At 37.5% G+C, this 17986-nt stretch overlaps 3 protein-coding genes across 8 annotated transcripts in view; 1 reads left to right on the top strand and 2 right to left on the bottom strand.

Annotated features, from left to right (window-relative positions):
• The window catches only part of loxl2a (lysyl oxidase-like 2a), a 38357-nt gene extending 35411 nt beyond the window's left edge, over window positions 1-2946 (bottom strand). Inside the window, exon 1 of the mRNA XM_088337930.1 lies at window positions 2772-2946. The gene's annotated coding sequence lies outside the window, so the exon portion shown is untranslated. The remainder of the gene's footprint in view (window positions 1-2771) is intronic.
• Window positions 1-13429, top strand: part of r3hcc1 (R3H domain and coiled-coil containing 1) — a 58351-nt gene extending 44922 nt beyond the window's left edge. The window contains exon 8 of one of the 2 annotated variants that reach the window (XM_088337934.1): window positions 13038-13429. The gene's annotated coding sequence lies outside the window, so the exon portion shown is untranslated. Of the gene's footprint in view, window positions 1-4146; window positions 5237-13037 lie in introns of those variants that run through there. The other variant, XM_088337936.1, reaches the window with a different exon arrangement.
• The window catches only part of tacc1 (transforming, acidic coiled-coil containing protein 1), a 49366-nt gene continuing 36264 nt past the window's right edge, over window positions 4885-17986 (bottom strand). For 4 of the 5 annotated variants that reach the window (XM_088337921.1, XM_088337919.1, XM_088337917.1 and 1 more), the window contains 10 exons: window positions 14969-15029; window positions 13055-13226; window positions 12907-12956; window positions 10835-10939; window positions 10698-10774; window positions 10583-10626; window positions 8142-8305; window positions 7084-7190; window positions 6456-6576; window positions 4885-6190 (listed from right to left, as the gene is read on the bottom strand). In XM_088337921.1, coding sequence (XP_088194047.1) covers window positions 6125-6190; window positions 6456-6576; window positions 7084-7190; window positions 8142-8305; window positions 10583-10626; window positions 10698-10774; window positions 10835-10939; window positions 12907-12956; window positions 13055-13226; window positions 14969-15029 — 967 coding nt within the window. In that variant the 3' untranslated portion in view covers window positions 4885-6124. Of the gene's footprint in view, window positions 6191-6455; window positions 6577-7083; window positions 7191-8141; window positions 8306-10582; window positions 10627-10697; window positions 10775-10834; window positions 10940-12906; window positions 12957-13054; window positions 13227-14968; window positions 15030-16842; window positions 16879-17986 lie in introns of all 5 variants that reach the window. The other variant, XM_088337922.1, reaches the window with a different exon arrangement.

The raw sequence follows: 17986 nt of genomic DNA, 5'->3' as shown, positions 1-17986 counted from the left end.
CTAGGTTTTGGGTTAGGGTTGCCGCAATGGTCGAGGTTGGATTTGGGCTAGTGTTAATGTTTGAGCTGGGGTTAGGGTTGCAACAAGTCAGGGTTGGAGTTATGGGTAGGGTTGGAGCTAGTGGTCGGCTTGTAGTTAGGGGTGAGAGGTGGAGCTTAGGTTAGGGTTGGAGCTTAGGTTAGGTTAGGAAGCAATCTTACTTTCTCAAGGTCCCCCCAAAAAATTGGAGGTCCTTGGGAAACCAAGTTTCTGCACTGGCCATCCAGGAAACTGGAGCGTTTCTTACCTGCGTTCGTTTAGTCCATCTGGGTTGGAGCTTAGGTTAGGGTTAGAGCTAGGGTTGGGGTTGGAGCAAGGTTCGGGGTTGGAGCTAGGCTTGGGCCTGTGGTAATGTTTGAGTCAGGGTTGGAGCTAGGGTTAGGGTTGCAACGTGTAGGGTTGGAGTTATGGGTAAGGTTGGAGCTAGTGGTTAGCTTGTAGTTAGGGTGAGGTTTGGAGCTAATGTTTAGGGTTGATGCGAGGGTTGGGGTTAAAGCAAAGGTCGGAGTTGGAGTTAGGGTTGGGCCATTGGTAATGTTTGAGCCAGGGTTGGAGCTAGGGTTAGGGTTGCAACGAGTAGGGTTGGAGTTATGGATAAGGTTGGAGCTAGTGGTTGGCTTGTAGTTAGGAGTGGGGATTGGGGCGAGGGTTGGGTCCGGGTTAATGTTTGAGCTAGGGTTTAAGCTAAGAACCAGGGTTGCGTTGGAGTTTGGGATAGGGTTAGAGCTACTGTTAGGTTGGATAGGGCTACAGTTAGCGGTAGAGTAAGGGTTAGGCTTGAAATTGAAGCTAGCATCAGGTTTAGAACCAAGGTTGCGTTGGAGCTTGGATTGGTTAGAGTTACCGTTAGGGTTGGTTAGGGCTACAATTGGAGACAGGGTTAGGGTTGGGGTTTGGGTTAGGTCAAGAGATTGAAGCTAGCGTTAGGTTTAGAACCGGGGTTAGGTTAGAGCTTGGGATAGGGCTTTGGATTGAAGCCAGGTTGGAGCTTGGATTGGTTAGAGCTACTGTTAGGGTTGGTCAGAGCTACAATTAGAGCTACTGTTAGGGTTGGAGCTTGGGTTAGGGTTGCAGTTAGAGTTAGGCAAGTAATTTGTGTTAAAGCAAGTCTTGGTGTTGGGGCAAGGGTTAGGGTCGGCATTAGGGTTGGGGTTGAAGCAAGGGTTAGGGATCCAGCTAGGGTTAGGATTAGAGCAGGCAAATTTCATTTTTCTTTTGGCAGATCTTATGAAGCATTTTTTTCTACTTTTGGAGTAATTATTCCAAATACTACGGCTGATTATAAATCCAATTGTTTCCAAAAATCCACGCTAACACTTATTCAGTCAAGAAGCTTGTTTTCAGCGAACAATTAAAAAAAAATGTCTCCATTCATTTTCAATGGGACCAAATATCAACGCTTTTGACCAAATTCTGTCATTTACATACTTCATGGTTATGGGCCGGTTGATGCAGTGGAAGGTGCATTAACTATTAGCCGAAAGGTTGTCACCTCAAATCACACATTTAAAATTGTCAATTTCAAAAGTATTTACATCTATCAAATGTATCCATTATTGCATGAGTGCTTGCTCTTAATTACTATGACAAAAACATTTGAGTGTGGCTAGAGAATGAAACAGTGGGGAAAAGTGGAAGATACCCTAATGATGGGACTTTGCGCTAACCACTGCTTTAAATCCTTTTGAATTAAAAAATTTATTAAAAACATCTGAAGCCCTGAAAAAATGCTGGACTTTCAATATCATTGACAGGTATGCAGGTCAAAATTCCGTCCTACTGCAGCTAGGATAATGGATGTCTTGAAATTGCATTGAACTCAAATAGTAATTTTCTCTAATATTTAGTCTTTTTAAAAATTACCCTATAATTTTTGTATATTTCTTTTTTCCTTCTGTCCACCCAGAAGTGAACTGCACTTGTGCAGGTATGATCCATTACCCCCAATCCAATAATGCTGCGAGCGGGGACCAACAGGAGACTTGTAGAGAACAGCTCTGGCTTGCCCAAAATAAAATGCACCGTTGCAGCCAAAATCCATCATTCCCAGTCAACTATTGCTGGGATCATTTTTGTATATGGTCAAGGCAGCTGAAGTGTGCCATTGTGGCCAACCTAAAACTCAATGCACTGTTTTAGCTGTGATCCATTATCCCCAGATAATTATTGCTTAGAGCAGGGGCCAAGACAGTCGATTTGTGTAACTCTTTCCCCCCCTTCTTTCCACCTGAATCGAACAGGGCAGGTTCAGCCGTGATCCAAATTCTATTTGTAAAACACTCCGTGTCCTTATACAAGGGAGATCCTTTTGTTGTTGACGGAGCCTATTTTAAACCTGCTTTCATTAATTCCAACCAGGTAATAACAAGTTTTTTTTAGAAATACATATAAAACGGTAGCTCTTTACACTAATCAGGAACAAAAATGTAGCTCCAGGGTATGAAAAATATTAGAATTGTTTTTATTGGAAAGACAAAATATAGTCATTGATTTAAGCAAATTGTCTCCGCCATTTTCTGTTACCATTGGTTACCGAAGTGGACGCCAGTTTCACCAGGTGTCACCATTAATTCATGTTTTATTGACCTCAGCTAAAGAAAAGTTGAATTTGAATTAAAAAATAAATTCAATGACAGAAAAACAACTTTATGTTCTAAAGGTTAGACATTTAAAACGCTGAGTAACAGGTAAGGTGAATATATTGATTTAAAAGGGGGGACACCAAGTCTTACCTTTTTCACGCGAATGTTCCGTCCCAAAAGTGAAACTCCTTCTTCAATGTGTGAATTTTAGGTGTTAAAAATGATATTTGGTGTGTAAAATTAATTTTAAGTGTTATAAAAAGTCGTCTTCGTCCCTTTTTGTACTTTTGCTGTCTCTTCTTTGAGCTGCCCTCGCAGCTGGCAACAAGCTTCCGTCCCACTCCTCACTCTCATCAACAGCCAATCAGCGTCGACTTCAGCATCCTGGCCCCGCCTCCAAAGTCCCACCGGGGTTATAAAAACAGAATGACGTATTCTTGAAATATTTCTTTAAAAAATGGACATTCCATTCTTGGTGTAAAAGTATTTTCTAAATTTATTTTTGTAATTTTTTTGGACTCACCAAAAAGGAGACTGTGGTTTTAAGTTTGTTGAAGTTGGCAGGCCACATCCGAAAATGGACGGGACGAGACAGCAAATTACGGAGTGCTTTTATTTTTCTTGTCTAAAATATAAAGCAATAATTCACGTTCGCTAAAAAAATGTCTCACGTTTTCAAATTATATGTTTTTATATCTAAGAACCAAGAACACGAATATAAATATACAAACGTGACTAGTTTCAAATAGTTGGCTTATGCTTGAATTAGATAAGTCTTGTGAGGTCCTGGTACCGTCTAGCGGCGAGAATGCGCATAAACTTGAATTCCTGACGTCAGCGCAAAACATCTAAAATAAAATGACGGTTAATTTAATTAAACGTTATTGTTAGGGATTGATTTCATAAAATTGAATTTCAGAATACATAGGGTTTTGAAATTCTTTTTGGGCGTTTGAAGTAGGAATTCAAAATTGTCCCACAGTTGGAACTAATCATAGGCTTTCCAATTAGGGTATTGAGAATTTAAATTGGGGGCGTAAACTTATCATATGGTTTCAAATTAGGTGTTTCATTTTAGGGTTTAAAAGTATGGTTTAAACTTAATTTCCAATTTCAAAGTAGGGTTTTATAATCTAAGGGTTTCAACTTCAGCTTTTACAATGCTTTTACATTGATGTTAGGACTTCCGATAGGGCTTTTAATTCAATCGGTTTCAAATGAGGCTATTTTGTTGCTTTAGGGTTTCTGTTTCATCATGGAATTCCAAATGAGGGGCTTTAAATAGATTTAGGGTTACAAAGTAGTTTTTAATTCACAAAGAGGTTTCAAATTACACATTCGAATAAGGGTTTTACATCGTTTTAGGGCTTCAAGCAAGACGTTTCAAGTCAGGTTATTACAGTACGCTTAGGGTTTCAAATTAGTTGCTTCAACTCATCCTAGGGTTTCAGAGTAGTGCTTTCCTTCATTTTTAGGGTTTGAAATTCAATTATTGGGTTCAAATGAGTATTTTTCATTGCTTTAGGGCAGGGGTGTCAACCAGGCAACCCACAGGCTGGATCAGGCAACGCTGAGGGAAGCACAAGAGAAAAATGAGCTGCAGGGTGAAATATGTCCACTTGATGTTGCCAAGGCCAGGTGCCTCTCACAAACGCTGTACTTGTATTTCTCTCTCTCCCTCTTTCTCCTTTTATCTCTCTCTTCCTCTCTTTTTATCTCACTCTCTCTTTCACTCTGTCGCTCTTTTTCTGTTTCTTTGTTCCTCTTTGTTGCTTTCTCTGTCTTTTTACCGTAGTTTGCGCTCTGCCTTTTTCTCTCTTTCTGACTCTGTTTCTCTTATTCTTTGTTCCTCTTTTTCTCTTTCTCCATCTTTTTACCTTCTTTTGCTCTCTTCCTTTTTTCCTTTCTCTCGCTCTGGCCTTCCCCTTCTCTCTTTCTACTTCTTTTTGGATTTCTTTCTTTTTCCCTCTCTCACATTTCTTTTTATCTCCCTTTTCACACATTCCCTCTTTCTTTGTCCCAACCCTCTGTCTTTTTTTCTCCCTCTCTTATTTCTTTCTATTTTTTTTTCTTTCTCTCTAATCTACGAGTCCAGCCCAGGAGAGTATGTTTGTTCTATCGTGTGGCCCCCCGAGTTAAAATGAGTTTGACACCCCTGCTTTCGGGGTTCAAAGAAGGATTTTTAAAAGTAGGTTTTTACACTACACTTTATTTTTCAAATTTAAAGTACAGGTAATATATTTGTACAAAAAAAAAAACAGGATAAAGCAGCAACGTTTTTTATTTAAGAATGCGCAAAATACAATTTGAGTAGTATGAATTCTGTTTACAAATATGAAGTCTGTAAAAATGTCCATGCTGGATTTTCCCAATGGAAAAGATAATGAAGCCCCACTGCCCTAAACGCTGCTGGCCGGCAATTTTTTGGCAATCGACTGCACAGAACGGAACATCGGTCACGTTTTTGCTGTTGTGTCTTAACTCAAGTTCACTTAAACCGGAAAAGGCCATGTTTAGGGGAAAAGAAAAAAAAAAAGAGCCCAAACCATGTTCACTTCGGTCGTAACAGACGATTGACGGCATAGAGAATTTACAAAAAAAGAAGAAAAAACGTCTATTTACAAAATAAAGGCACACCTTAGAATCACATATCAAAAATGTAAATAGAAAATCTTAATCCCGAAATATGGCACATCGGAAAATTTTATCTGCACAAAAATTACTGGAGAGGCCAATTTACTGGAAATTGAAATATTTAAAAGTAACTTTGGTGTAGGAAATGTAAAGCTTTAACTTAACTCTAAAGAATCATAGGGGTTATAAAATCACTCTAAAATTTCAAAATAAAGGTTTTGCATTGATTCAAATTAGCGTTTTAAACAACCCCCAGGGTTCTGAATAGGGTTTTACATTGTTGTTAGGGTTTCAAAGTAGTTTCAAACTCATCCTAGTATCTACGTTTGGGGTTTGCATTTTTGTCAGTTTTAAATTAAGGTTTTACATTGCTGTTAAAGTAAAATAAGGGTTTAACCCTGGAGAACCCACGGGTCACTATTTTCCCAAAAAGGAAAGGGGTTATTGGGTTCTCCGGGGTTAAATATTCAAATTGGGGTTTAAATCTGATAATAGGGGTTCGAAATAGGTATTTAAACTTACCCTAGGCTTTCAAATTGGAGTTTTGCCTAGTTTTTCGGGTTTTAAATTATGTTTTTTACCATTTGTTAGCTGCTTTAAATGAGTTTTGAATTATTTTTCGGATTAGACTTTAAAACCCTATCTAATTTAAAACCCTAATTTCAAACCTTCTACAATACAAAAATAATTGCTGACTAAAATACCCCCTGTCCATGTCAAATTAAGCTTTGCTTTTGTGCCTCCAAACCCACTTAAATTCAATATGAGGTATGTAAACATCAAAAAAGTCCACTCCAAAAACTTGAACTATGCTGTGCACATGAAATGCTTTTGTGTGCTTCCTAACAAAAAAGGGAGAACGCAACATCTTATTCCGTTCCCAATTTGGCAATCAGTTCGTCGCAGATCTTTGTCAGTTCTTCGATCTCCTGATTCTGTGGAGAAAAAAATGTTGACGTTCACTTCAATAACGTGTTGTTGTTCTGTATAATAAATGCTGCCCTCTTGTGGTAAAGAAGAAATTCTTTTGTTGAGCTTGCCATGGTAGATATAAAACTCTCAGCTCATACTAATATGGAGTGAAAATCCAATGCTTTTATCATTGCAAGACGTTAAGTTCAATTAATATGCATGTCTGCTATGAAAAAAAAGCCTCCTTATTTTATCAATAAATAAATACGTCTATTGTGCGTGCGCTACCTTCTGCAGGACGGCTCTTTCGAGCGAGTCCACCTTCATTTGTTCCTTCCTCAAGCTTGCGTTGAGGGCAATGCCTTCTGCACTAGCCTTTGAACGCACCTGCGCTATCTCCTCATTGGCCCTGCAGTGACACCGACAGGAAAAAAATAATGAAAAATACAGCATCAAGACTACAATTGAGGTTATAAATTCCTTTTTTGTCAAACATTGACATCTAGTGGACAATTGAAAGAAGTGGTAACCTAAAAGGCAAGTGACACTGAAGAAAGAAGCTTTATTTACACAAAGCAGCTACCAGTAACATTCCTGGCAGGCATTTGGCTAATAGGAGTGGCTAGAGAAGGATACAGTAGGGGGAAAATGGAAAATGTGGCTAAAGAGTAGCCGTTAAGTGCTGAAAAAAACACAACCAGGTCAAATACCTTAGTAAACTGGTCATTCATGCTTCCGTAGCAGTAAGATGGTAGCCAAACATGTCAATGTTTCCAAGGTTTGTGACATAATTACATTTTTTAAAACATTAAATCATGTTCATGAGAGAGTCCATTCATTTGTTCTTAATATTTGAATGAATCAAGTATTTTTACACTTCTAGAGGTCGCTATATAATATCAACGCTGACTCTCACCTATCGAGTTTCTCCTCTGCGTGCACTTTGAGGGTTTGGTAGCGCTGTTCCTCCTGCTTAATACGTGTCAAGTAATCCTGAGCGCATTTCTTTAGAACATCCTCGTTCTACCAACAAAGAAGTGACAACGTTAGCTTAGACAGTTTCCAACATTCACTGGGGAAAAAAATAACCCAGAATTGAACAATATTATGTGTATTAGTCATGTATTAGGTTTCTTTCATCCAAGATTGCATTCTCAATGTGAAGATACAAACACCTTTCTTGAAACCCTTCTTGAATGTTGCCCCAATTTGGGCCATTTTCCACCCAAGAGTGGATTTGTCACATTGAGGTACCAACCTTTCACAAAGCCTTCTGGGACAGGTTTAATTTTGACCCAATTTGGGTTTTTTTTCACCCGAGAGTGTAACGTGAACCCTTGCTCTAACACTGATCATTTTCGTTGGCTCACTTCTTCTGGACACCTTTCATTTTGACTGAGTGTATTATCGCATTCTTGGAGCTCTTTAGGATGTTTTTTATTTTGACTCAACTTGGGTTATTTGAAACCCAAAGGTATATGCTGTAATCCCATTTAAAGTGCTAATGACTTACTTGAAGCCGCCCGAGATGCCTTTCATTTTGACCCAAGAGTGTACAGTGAAGCCTCGCTATAACGCAGTTCACTATTCACAGTCTCACTACTTAATGACGCCTATTATTTCTACCTAATTTGGGTTATCTTTCACCTAAGATTGTATTGTAACATTGAGAGTGCTATCAACTAAGAGTCACTTCTCAAAGTTTCTTTTTTCCTCACGCCGAGGTTTTGAGTTTTTCCTTGCCCGCATGTTAGTTTAAGATCAGGCGATGGTGTAATTGTAATCCTGTGCAGTCCTTTGAGACATTTTTGTGATTAAGGGCTATATAAATAAATGTGACTTGGCTTGACTATGGTAAACCCTCACTACAACGTGGTTTTCTTTTCCAGTCTCACTATTTTAAGACGCCTTTCATTTTGACCCACTTTGGGTCATTTTTTGAACCAAGACTGTCACATGGAGAGTACCACCAACCTTCTTGAATCCCTCCAGGACGCCTTTCATGTTCTCGTACCTCCTGAAGAGGTCGGAGAAAGAGCGTTCCACTGAGTTGAGGTCCGCCACGGCCTGGTCTCGCTCCAAAGTCAACTGCTGCAAAGACTTGCTTGCGGAAAAAGATTTCTGCTCCTGCTCCCCTTCTACAACAAAGGTGTCAAACTGATTTCAGCTCAGGGGTCAATAAATTAATGGCATAAAAAGCTGCAGGACTGGGAAATCTTTCAGAAGGTTATTTTTTTAAATATAATTCAGAGAGGTATGGTCTAGTGATTATTCTCCCCCTTCATCAGAACTGTTAATCGTAAAATTTGGACTATGAGGCCAGCTGATAAGCTGCACCCAGTAAATTTTTTAAAGGAAAAGCCATTTTGTAAATACATAAGCCGCACCTGACTATAAGCCGCATGTGCCCACATTGAAAAAATGAGATATTTACAAAGAAAGACGTATACAGAAAGAGTTTTAATAATATAGGGTACTTTAAATGCGTTTTGACGTTCGGACTTTTGATTAACAAATATGTGTCTGTACGATGTGACCCGTCACCGAAATACGTCATGCCACATATCATTGGAAAGCTTAAACTCTTGGGATTTTTCAAAATATAGTCATCGGAGAAACATCAAACATCATGATCAGTCTGAAACTAGATATCCGAAAACTTTAAAGGGTTGAAAACCTGGGTAAAAAGCCGCAGCTTGTAGTCCGAATTTTACGGTATTAACTCTGCATCTGTAACAGAGTAACACAAGTATTTAATACAGTTCTACTAGTTTATTCAACACCGGGACACTCAAAACTGCTAAGTCACAAAATAGCACAAACACATTCATTTAAGAGCAGAGGACAGCATGTTTTGCTGCTTTTTATTTTGTAATGAAAATGTAAACATGAATCTGGGATTTCACGGTTAGATTTCATGTCGGTTATAGAAATGACTCGGATAAAATCTAGGTGCTATTTTTTATTTTTCCAATTAAGGTGCTAAACTTAAGTTTCCAATCGCCGCTGATATTAAAAAATTACGTCATAGGTCCCCAACGTGGTAGCCTCCCAAGAACAGCAGAGTAGCCCGTGGTTATGAAAATAGCTCACAATTGATGGATCATTGCCATTTCCTAGGAAACTTGATTTCCATCTGCTATTACAAAATCCTTGAGATGAAAATTGCCAATAATTTATATACAGTATTTAAATCACTTAGTGCCCTTACAAAAGGAAGACATTTTAAGTGTTGACTGAGCACATTTAAACACCGCTCCTAGTAAGTAGACATTCACGCACTGCATCTCAGTAAAACTTTTTTTTGACATAGATGGCGGGTTTGATGTGTTTGTGGTGGATAAATGCTAGCCAGAAAATAAAACTCCAATGTGAGGTTGTCTTTGGAAGTGGCACTTGCGCGGTTTGTACCCTCTTTTCATAGACAAATTCAAGCACTCTTTAAAGACTTCAAGGCCAATTTTCCAAATTATCCAGTACTATAAATGATTCATGGTGTGAATCATGTATTCTGCAGAGCCACAAATATATCAGTGCTTTTCCTAATTATGTGGTTGTTGATCTTGCGTGCGCATTTATCAGTACATATGATTTTGAGATCTTGAGTAAATTGCGAACATATTGTTAGATCTGAACAATAGGGGTGTAAATATTTTTGAGACAAATCTCTCCCCACATAGGTGTTGGGTAGACAGTAATATATACACTGTAGCTTACAGTTTCAGTTGCAGGAAATTCTTCCCATTACAATTTACCACTGTGAAACGTTACCATAATTTCTTGCTTGATCCATAATACATTTTCATAATTATTGCCCTAGTACACATTTCATATTGCCCTATTTAGGTGAAGCATGCACCTGTCTTGTTGGGTGCGACCCGTAGGCGGCGCTGACGCTTCATAGGACAATGCCGTACAAACTAATGCCAGCTGCAGTTAATCACGAGAGAAGAAGAGATGCAATGGCAATGCGAAGCCATCAAGAGAGCAGCGTCGGCTTCATTTTTAAGCAGACTTGAGAAAAATAGCAAAAACTTCATTTAAAAGCAATTTATCCAAAATGCAAGCACTTTTCAATCCTTCAAAACAACATTAAAATTCAAGCATTTTCAGGGATTTCAAGTAGCAATACGAACCCTGCACTTGGCATTGCGATACCCATGCGACATATTCGAAACTGCATGTCATTGGTTGACATGACAGGGCTCATTGCTTCCCGACTCATCATCGTCTACTGGGCCCTATTAAATCTGTTGGCGGGGCTGATCTGGCCTGAGGGCCATAAATTTGACACCCCTGTTCCGTAACAAAGAATGCTATGTAGGTTATCTGACAACAACAGTTACATAAATAAATGGTAGGTGCTCTTCCTTGGCCTCGCTGAAATAGATAACCACTAGGTGGCGGCAACTTACCGATCATCTGGGCGACCGTCTTTTCGTACTCTTCCACGATTTTCCTGTCAACGTAAAGTCAATGCATCAGTAATTTTCCCTATTTAATATTTGGATGGATTCATGCTCTCTGTACCTCATCTCTAAAACCTCAGCTCTGCTCTCCTCATACTTTGTCTTCCACTTGTTTGCTTCGATCTCTTTTGTGATTATCTGATGGAGACGACGATCGATTAGTTGTGGATCGATACATATACAGCAGACAAGATTTACCTCCTCTCTGATGAGCGTCAGCATGGCGGTTTTGTCTATCTCAGTCAGGGCAATCTTGTCTTGGGATGGAACGTCCGTGTCTGCATCACCAGTTTGATTCTTACACTGAAAAAAATAATAATAAATCAAAAAGCGTGACTTTTTATATGCTTCATTTAATGCAAATCTACTTTCATGCCGTGACTTGTTTTCAAAAACTGCTCTGAACCTTGACAAAATTAATATAAGAAAGAGTGACTCGGTTAAAAATGTAGGCGTCTTATTTGACCCTAATCTGTCCTTTCAGTTAGTTACATGTTAAGAATATCACTAGAATAGTTTTCTCCCATTTTGCAACATTGCAAAAATTCATCCTATGCTGTCCTAGTAAAAAACTGAGATTTTTATCTATACATTTGTTACCTACTGCCTCGATTACTCTACTACTCTCCGGTATCTCAAAAGCCTTTAACTGGTACAAAATGCTGCAGCGAGGCTTTTAACTAAGACAAGAAAGTTTGATCACATTACCCCGATTTTAGCTAACCCGCATTGGCTCCCTGTTAGCTTAAGATGTGATTTCAAGGTTCTGTTGGTATTATACAAAACTATGCAAAGATTGCCCCTTCATATCTTTCAGATTTAATTTCCCTCTATGTTCCTGCTCGGAGCTTTCGCTCGGAAAATGCTTGTCTACTAATGATCCCAAGAGTCAAGAAGAAATCCATAAGTTCGAAAAGCGTACAACCCCTTGAGGCTCATTGTGATTAAATCAACATGACTTGACCTGATTTAACATTAAGAGAACTTCGTGTGAAATAATAAGGGGTGAAGCTTAATGTTTGACTCTACCTACATATAATCTTTTTGTCAAACTACACAGGAAAAAGTCCTGTTCAGTGAATGTAGTAAATTTGAGTAACATACAATAATCGGCATGTCAAGTAATTAATATGAATTTTTACAGTAGCAAATAAGCACATTTTATATATATATATATATATATATATATATATATATATATATATATATTATATATAGATTTTTTCTTTTTCTCCATTTATACAAATAAACATGATTTTACTTGAATTTTATAAGTCATTAAATAACAAATAATTTAGCACATTTTTTATGTATTTTTAAAAAATATTTTTTTATCTTATTTGAATTCTATAATTGAAGACAATTTTAGAGGTTTTGTGCATTTTTCTAAATGTATTTTAAGAATTTTTTTTTCTAGCAAAAAATATTTTTCATCTATAAGATTATTGTTTTTTCTTCCTTTTTTTCTAATTCAGAATTTATTTTAAGGCTTTTAGTGTGCATTTTCTTCTCAAAAGGTATAAATAAATTTGAGACTTGTTAAAACCAAATTCTTAAAATGAGCCTAGCTATTTGCTATTGTCATATCAGACATTTTTGCTGGCATAAAGTACAGTAATAGCTTTCCTATATTCCTCAAAAATAGATTTGATTTTTTTAAATACATACAGAATAAATGAACTAAATTATCCATAAGGTATAGATCCGACATAGAGCGTTAAGCCACACCCACTATAGATCCGTATCCATGTATCACAAACGGAATACGGCGGCCGAAACAACAACAAAAAGCCTTTCTTTAGTCAATATTCCTAAAACCATAGCGGTATCATTTCTTGGGGATGATGCAAATTTATCTCAAAAGTCAGTCGAAAAGGGTCTCAATTCTATTATGCAGTTATATTCATGGCATCGAGGTGTCCAAAGACACTAATAACTTTGTAAAAGTACCAAATACAGATAAATTCAGATTTGTGAGAGATAATTGTATATAGAGGATATGCAACGAGTGATCCAGTATATCAAATTTATGAAACGAGTGGTGTAATTTGTTTCAAGTCTCCGGCTAGATACATATGGAAATGACATCACGAGTTATATATCCCATTTATCCAATAATTTTAGTTTAAAGTTTTACTTTAATTACGGAACGCCACCTTCGCTTGTATTTGTTTTTGTCATATGCTGGAAGCTGGATTTCATCAGGTATCGTTGGGAAAAAAACAGTTATCGTGCATCCCTTGTCCTAATGATGAATACAGTCTACTTACTGTGTCGTTCTCCACTAGACTTGAATCCTTCTCCTCTACCGTCTCAGGAGCTATTAATGGAAACACAAGTGCAAAAAAAATTGAGCTCATTCATGACATTATATCTGAAATGTTCTATTTTTTTTTTTTAGATCGCGTGTAAACGTGCCATCAATGAAAGGTCCGTCATCGACCATCTGCTCTTTATCCGACGTTTTGTCACAATCCGACTGCTCCATTTGCCCAATAACGCCCGTGGACGCCAACTTCTCTTCGTCCGTGGCGTGGTGAACTCGTTCTGAGATCTCGGGGGATTGTAACACCACCTCCTCCTCCTTCTCCTGAACAAGTACAAGATTATTAAGTTGATAGTAACGTTATAATGGTAACAATCCATTTCTTTTTCTGTTTGTCTTCATTATGATCATGGTCCAGGAGACTATGTTTGAATTGTAATTATTCATCCAACACATTAGGTGGAAGTCTCGAGCTTCATGTTATGCATCGGTTATCAGCTCGTGACTTACGGGTAGAGCAGTTGTGGGAAAAAAAAGGCCTGTGATCAGGCCAGAAATGACACGTTCAGGCTTTTTAATTCTGGCCTGCTATAAAAAAGGAAATTAAAGTACTACAACTAAAAATGTCTTGTTTTGGTGCCAATCTTGTCCCCAGTGTCCCTTTCTGTCTCAATAAAAATATGTTTTTTCAGAAATATTGTGCTTTAAGAGGCAAAATGCTTTGCTTTATTAATAAATAAATTTAATATACAAATATATTTATGAATTGGGCAGCACGGCCGCGCAGTGGTTAATGTGTGTGCGGCACAGTTCTGAGGTCATGGGATCAAATCCAGCTACCATCCGTCCTGTGTGGAGTTTGCATGTTCCCCCCTTGCTTGCGTGGGTTTCCTCCGGGCACTCTGGTTTCCTCCCACATTCCAAAAACATGCATGTCAAGTTAATTGGTCGGTCCAATTTGTCCCTAGGTGTGAATGAGCGAGCGAATTGTCTGTGCTGTGTGCCCTGCGACTGGCTGGCAACCGGTTCAGGGTGTCCCTTGCCCACTGCCCGAAGATAGCTGGGATGGGCTCCAGCACCCACGCGACCCTTCTGAGGATAAGCGGTGCAGATCATGGATGGATATTTATAAATTGGTCATTACATACATAAATATTAAAAATAGTTTAAGTGTCAAAATATTGAGTATATTGTATAATCGTGAATAGTGACTATCACAAGTTTTTATTATCTATTCTATGCAATGGGGAGAAAAACAAAACCATGTTCACCTGTTATGTTGAATTTTGTCTAACAATTAAAAGCATTAAAAATAACATATTACTTTGCACAATTAGAAATACAAATGTATAAAAAAACATTTAAAAAATGTATATGAAATACATCAAAAAAGAAATTATATACATATATTCTATACATGATTAATAAAAATATAACATTTGTATTCCTGCTCTCCATTGAAATTTAATTTTTCACAAAGTATCAATGTATATTTTTATGCAAATAGTTTTGTATTTGCATTTTTATTGTATTTTTTTTAATCACGATATATATATTATATGTCATACAAAAAAGGAAAATAAACACTTTTCAATGCATATTAAAGTTAGTGCTTTCATAAAGGGGCATAATATATTAGTTTTCTATTATTTTCATTGTTTTAGAACCAATTTTGATGAATTTGTTTTAATAAACAAATCTGAAATGAAATATAAAGCGTATTTTTTCAAGGATGCATATGAGAGTAATTGGATAACTTTTTTCCTCATGCATTCCTGAGGTATTGGGTCCAGACTTTGCATAGACGGATAAAAAAGAAATCAAATCAATCATCCGTTTTTGTACCTTCTGGCACCAAATCTTTTGCAATTTAACCCAATTTGCCTCTCGACCGGAAAACGTTGACCACTCCTTGTGTTGATAAGATTAAGTCATACAGTTTTCTTAGCCCAGGCATGTGGGACCTTTAGCATTGGAGCATATGGAGTTGGCGGCAAATAATAATGAATGTGTTCGTTTAAAACTGGGCTAAGAAGCCCACAAATGCTCACAAATGAAGAGATTACCTCCTTGCAAATGTCCCGCGTTGACAAGTTCTCATCTGGTTCATCAACTTGGCACGGGTTTCTATCGGCACACAAAAAGTAGATCATCTTCAACCTTTTGCTTATCAAAATGATGCTTTGGAGAAAAAAAGTCCATCAAAAGAATTCATGCAGATGGCGATCGAGTTGCTTGACATGCACTCTGTAGACAGATATGTTGAAAAGGATGTTTAAATAAAAAGTCAAGCCCTGTATTTTCCTGATAATAAATAGTTAGCAGCAACCCAATTGTCTTAAACAGAATATAAATTAATTCATAATGGGGTTCTAAATCCTTCAGGGTTTCAAATTAGGATTTTACATTGTTAAGGTTTCCAATTAGGGTTTGAATTGCTTTTAAGGTTTCAAATAAGGCTTTTACACTCATCCTTAAGGTTTAACTTAGGGCGTTACATTTTTTTAAGCGTTGAAATTATTTTTAGGGTTTCAAAGCAAGCTTTTGAACTAATCCTAAAAGGTTCAAATTAGGGCTTTACATTTTTTTAGGGTTTTAATCTAGGGTTTTAACTGATTTTATGGTTTTGAAAGAAGTTTCAAGATTTTTGATAGTTTCTAAATACAGGCACTCCCCTGCTTACGAACATTCGACTCACACAAAACGGTAGATACGAACATTTTTTTTCGGGATGTCGAAAAATATCCGGACATTGCTGTAAGTTAGTTTTTGTATTTTGTGCACCTTTTTCCGAGTAGTGGACAGTACTGTAGTGTTTCTTTCCGCCGCATGGCACTGTAAGAGCTCACGCAGCATCCACTCCGAAGAAATCCAGCTTCTACTTCCTGGTTTGTGTGAATACACACTGCACTGTATCTCTAGCATGCTAAGAACTATGACCTTTTTATTGTTTAATATTGCGTGCATCCATTCAATATGGTTGGTGTAAAGTGTAAAGGAGAGGCGAGCTGTTTCTTTAGAAATGAAAGTGTAATAAGAAAGCTAGAAGCGGTTGAGAAAATGGTTGGATCCTTTTTTTCGTCCACTCTGCCACGGAGGAGGGAGTCCCTCAACTCTTCCAAGAGTAAGTTAAACTTAACTTTATTTATCTTCATAGTCAAGTCAAGTCATGTTTATTTGTATAGCCCTTAATCACAAGGAGTCTCAAAGGGCTTCACAGACCACAGAATGTCAACATCTAATGTGTAGCTTTGTTTTTCAGTACTATGCTTCATCATTCAGGCCCATTTGTAACAATATAGAGCATATTATTTTATTAAACGTTTACTTTTCAGTTTCAAAACAATACAGGTTTCATTTTAAGGTTTCAGATTTTGCTTTTAGGTTCTCGAAGTAGGCTTTTTACCTCATTCCAGGATTTCAAATTAGGATTTAAGATTGCTTTTAGGGTTTCAAAGTAGGGTTTTAAATTCATAACCAGGTTTCAAATTAGGCTTTTCAACTCATCATAGACCAAGGGTTTCAAGTGAGTGTTTTCAATTTATTTTAGAGTTTTAAAATAGGTTCTACATTGCTTTCGGGGTTTCAAACAACAGTTTTAATTTCATCATAGGGTTTCAAAGTAGGCTTTTAAACTCATCCTAGTGTTTTAAATTAACAAAACAGGAAATGAGCGGGTCCATTTTGTTTTTAGTTCTTCTCAGGGGGCGGCCATTTTGCCACTTCATCGAAATGACACCACAAGGCCTTGAAAAACGACAGATCACTGCTGAGCTTGCGAATGTCTCATGACCAAACTCCTAAAACAGCTCAGCCAGGATTATTACCTGAATCTCGAGTAACTGTGATGTCATAATCTGTGACAACAAGGCTGACTTATTTCACATTTAAACAGTGTGAGGTCACGTTGAAAAAAAGCAGCAATCGTAATGATACTTACAACAGAAAACAGAGAAACTGGACTTGTTCTGATGTCCTAGGGCCGACAGAAGAGGATGGATAGTAGAGATTTAGGAGGGAGTTAGAGGAAAGATTGTGATTGGAATGGAGAGCAAAGAAAGTGAGTGGCTGAAAATGTTCATCAAAACAAACTGCGTGCAAAAAAAGCTCCTCGTTTCCTCACGACCGCAGCTACAAACAATCGCTAAAAATAAAGCGCGCCAATGACCACTATGCAGCGCTAAGAGTTTGGCATGTGTTCCCCCGCATTGTCTGCTCTCTAACTTCCCCAACGATACATTCAGCTAAAACTGGAAAAGTTTTGCTGTGAATTTGTAAAACTACGCCTATAATACATGTGCTGCCACGGTAACCTTGAAAAACATGTCTAAAAGTGTGTGTTACTTTGTTTATTTCTGATATGCGGAAAAAAAAAAAGTATCGCTTCTTTTTTTAATTTCTTCACCGTACCTCAACAGTTTATTAAAGAGTAATTTAATGTGTAAAATCTATAAATGTGTAGTAAAAATAGTAAAGTTATTTTTGGGTGAGATAAGTGATAGAGCTATTAAAATATTGATACGCTAATGGCTAGAGTGATCAGGCAGGAATGCAAATGTAGTTTTAGAATCCGCTGCGCAGCGGGGAGAGCCAAGGTAGTATCTCCCGTTTCGGGCTATACCAAGACCTCTTTCACCCCGTTTGCAGACAGCGAACGAGTTTCATTCAAAGTTCGCGCATGCGTGGAAATGATCAAAGACGTCACAAATACGTATTTCCATACATACAACAAAAAATAACTGAAGTATATGTGTGTATTAAAATCAGACTATGTGTGTGTATTTTAATGATTACTCATACATTCAAAATGGAAAAATAGTAAATACAAAAGAGAAAAAACAAGTTAAAATGCGGGTTAATTTCATCAGGATTATTTGTAACATAGAACACAGAGAAATACACAATTAACTAAATATGATCTGCTTTACAATAAGTTCATTATGTTTTTAATATTGGACACCTACAAAGGAGATTTTATAGGATGCCAGTTCCTTATTTTGACTATTAGATCAGGTTGGAATTCTCTGTTCAAAGGCTTCTCTCCCTGCCCTTCTTTCAAGTTCAAAATCTGTAGATTCCTGTCT

Source organism: Urocampus carinirostris, chromosome 6 (assembly GCF_059441175.1).
Source record: "Urocampus carinirostris isolate Australia breed hairy pipefish chromosome 6, RoL_Ucar_1.0, whole genome shotgun sequence".
Classification (NCBI taxonomy): Eukaryota; Metazoa; Chordata; class Actinopteri; order Syngnathiformes; family Syngnathidae; genus Urocampus; species Urocampus carinirostris.
This window is presented reverse-complemented; position numbering and strand designations above follow the sequence as displayed.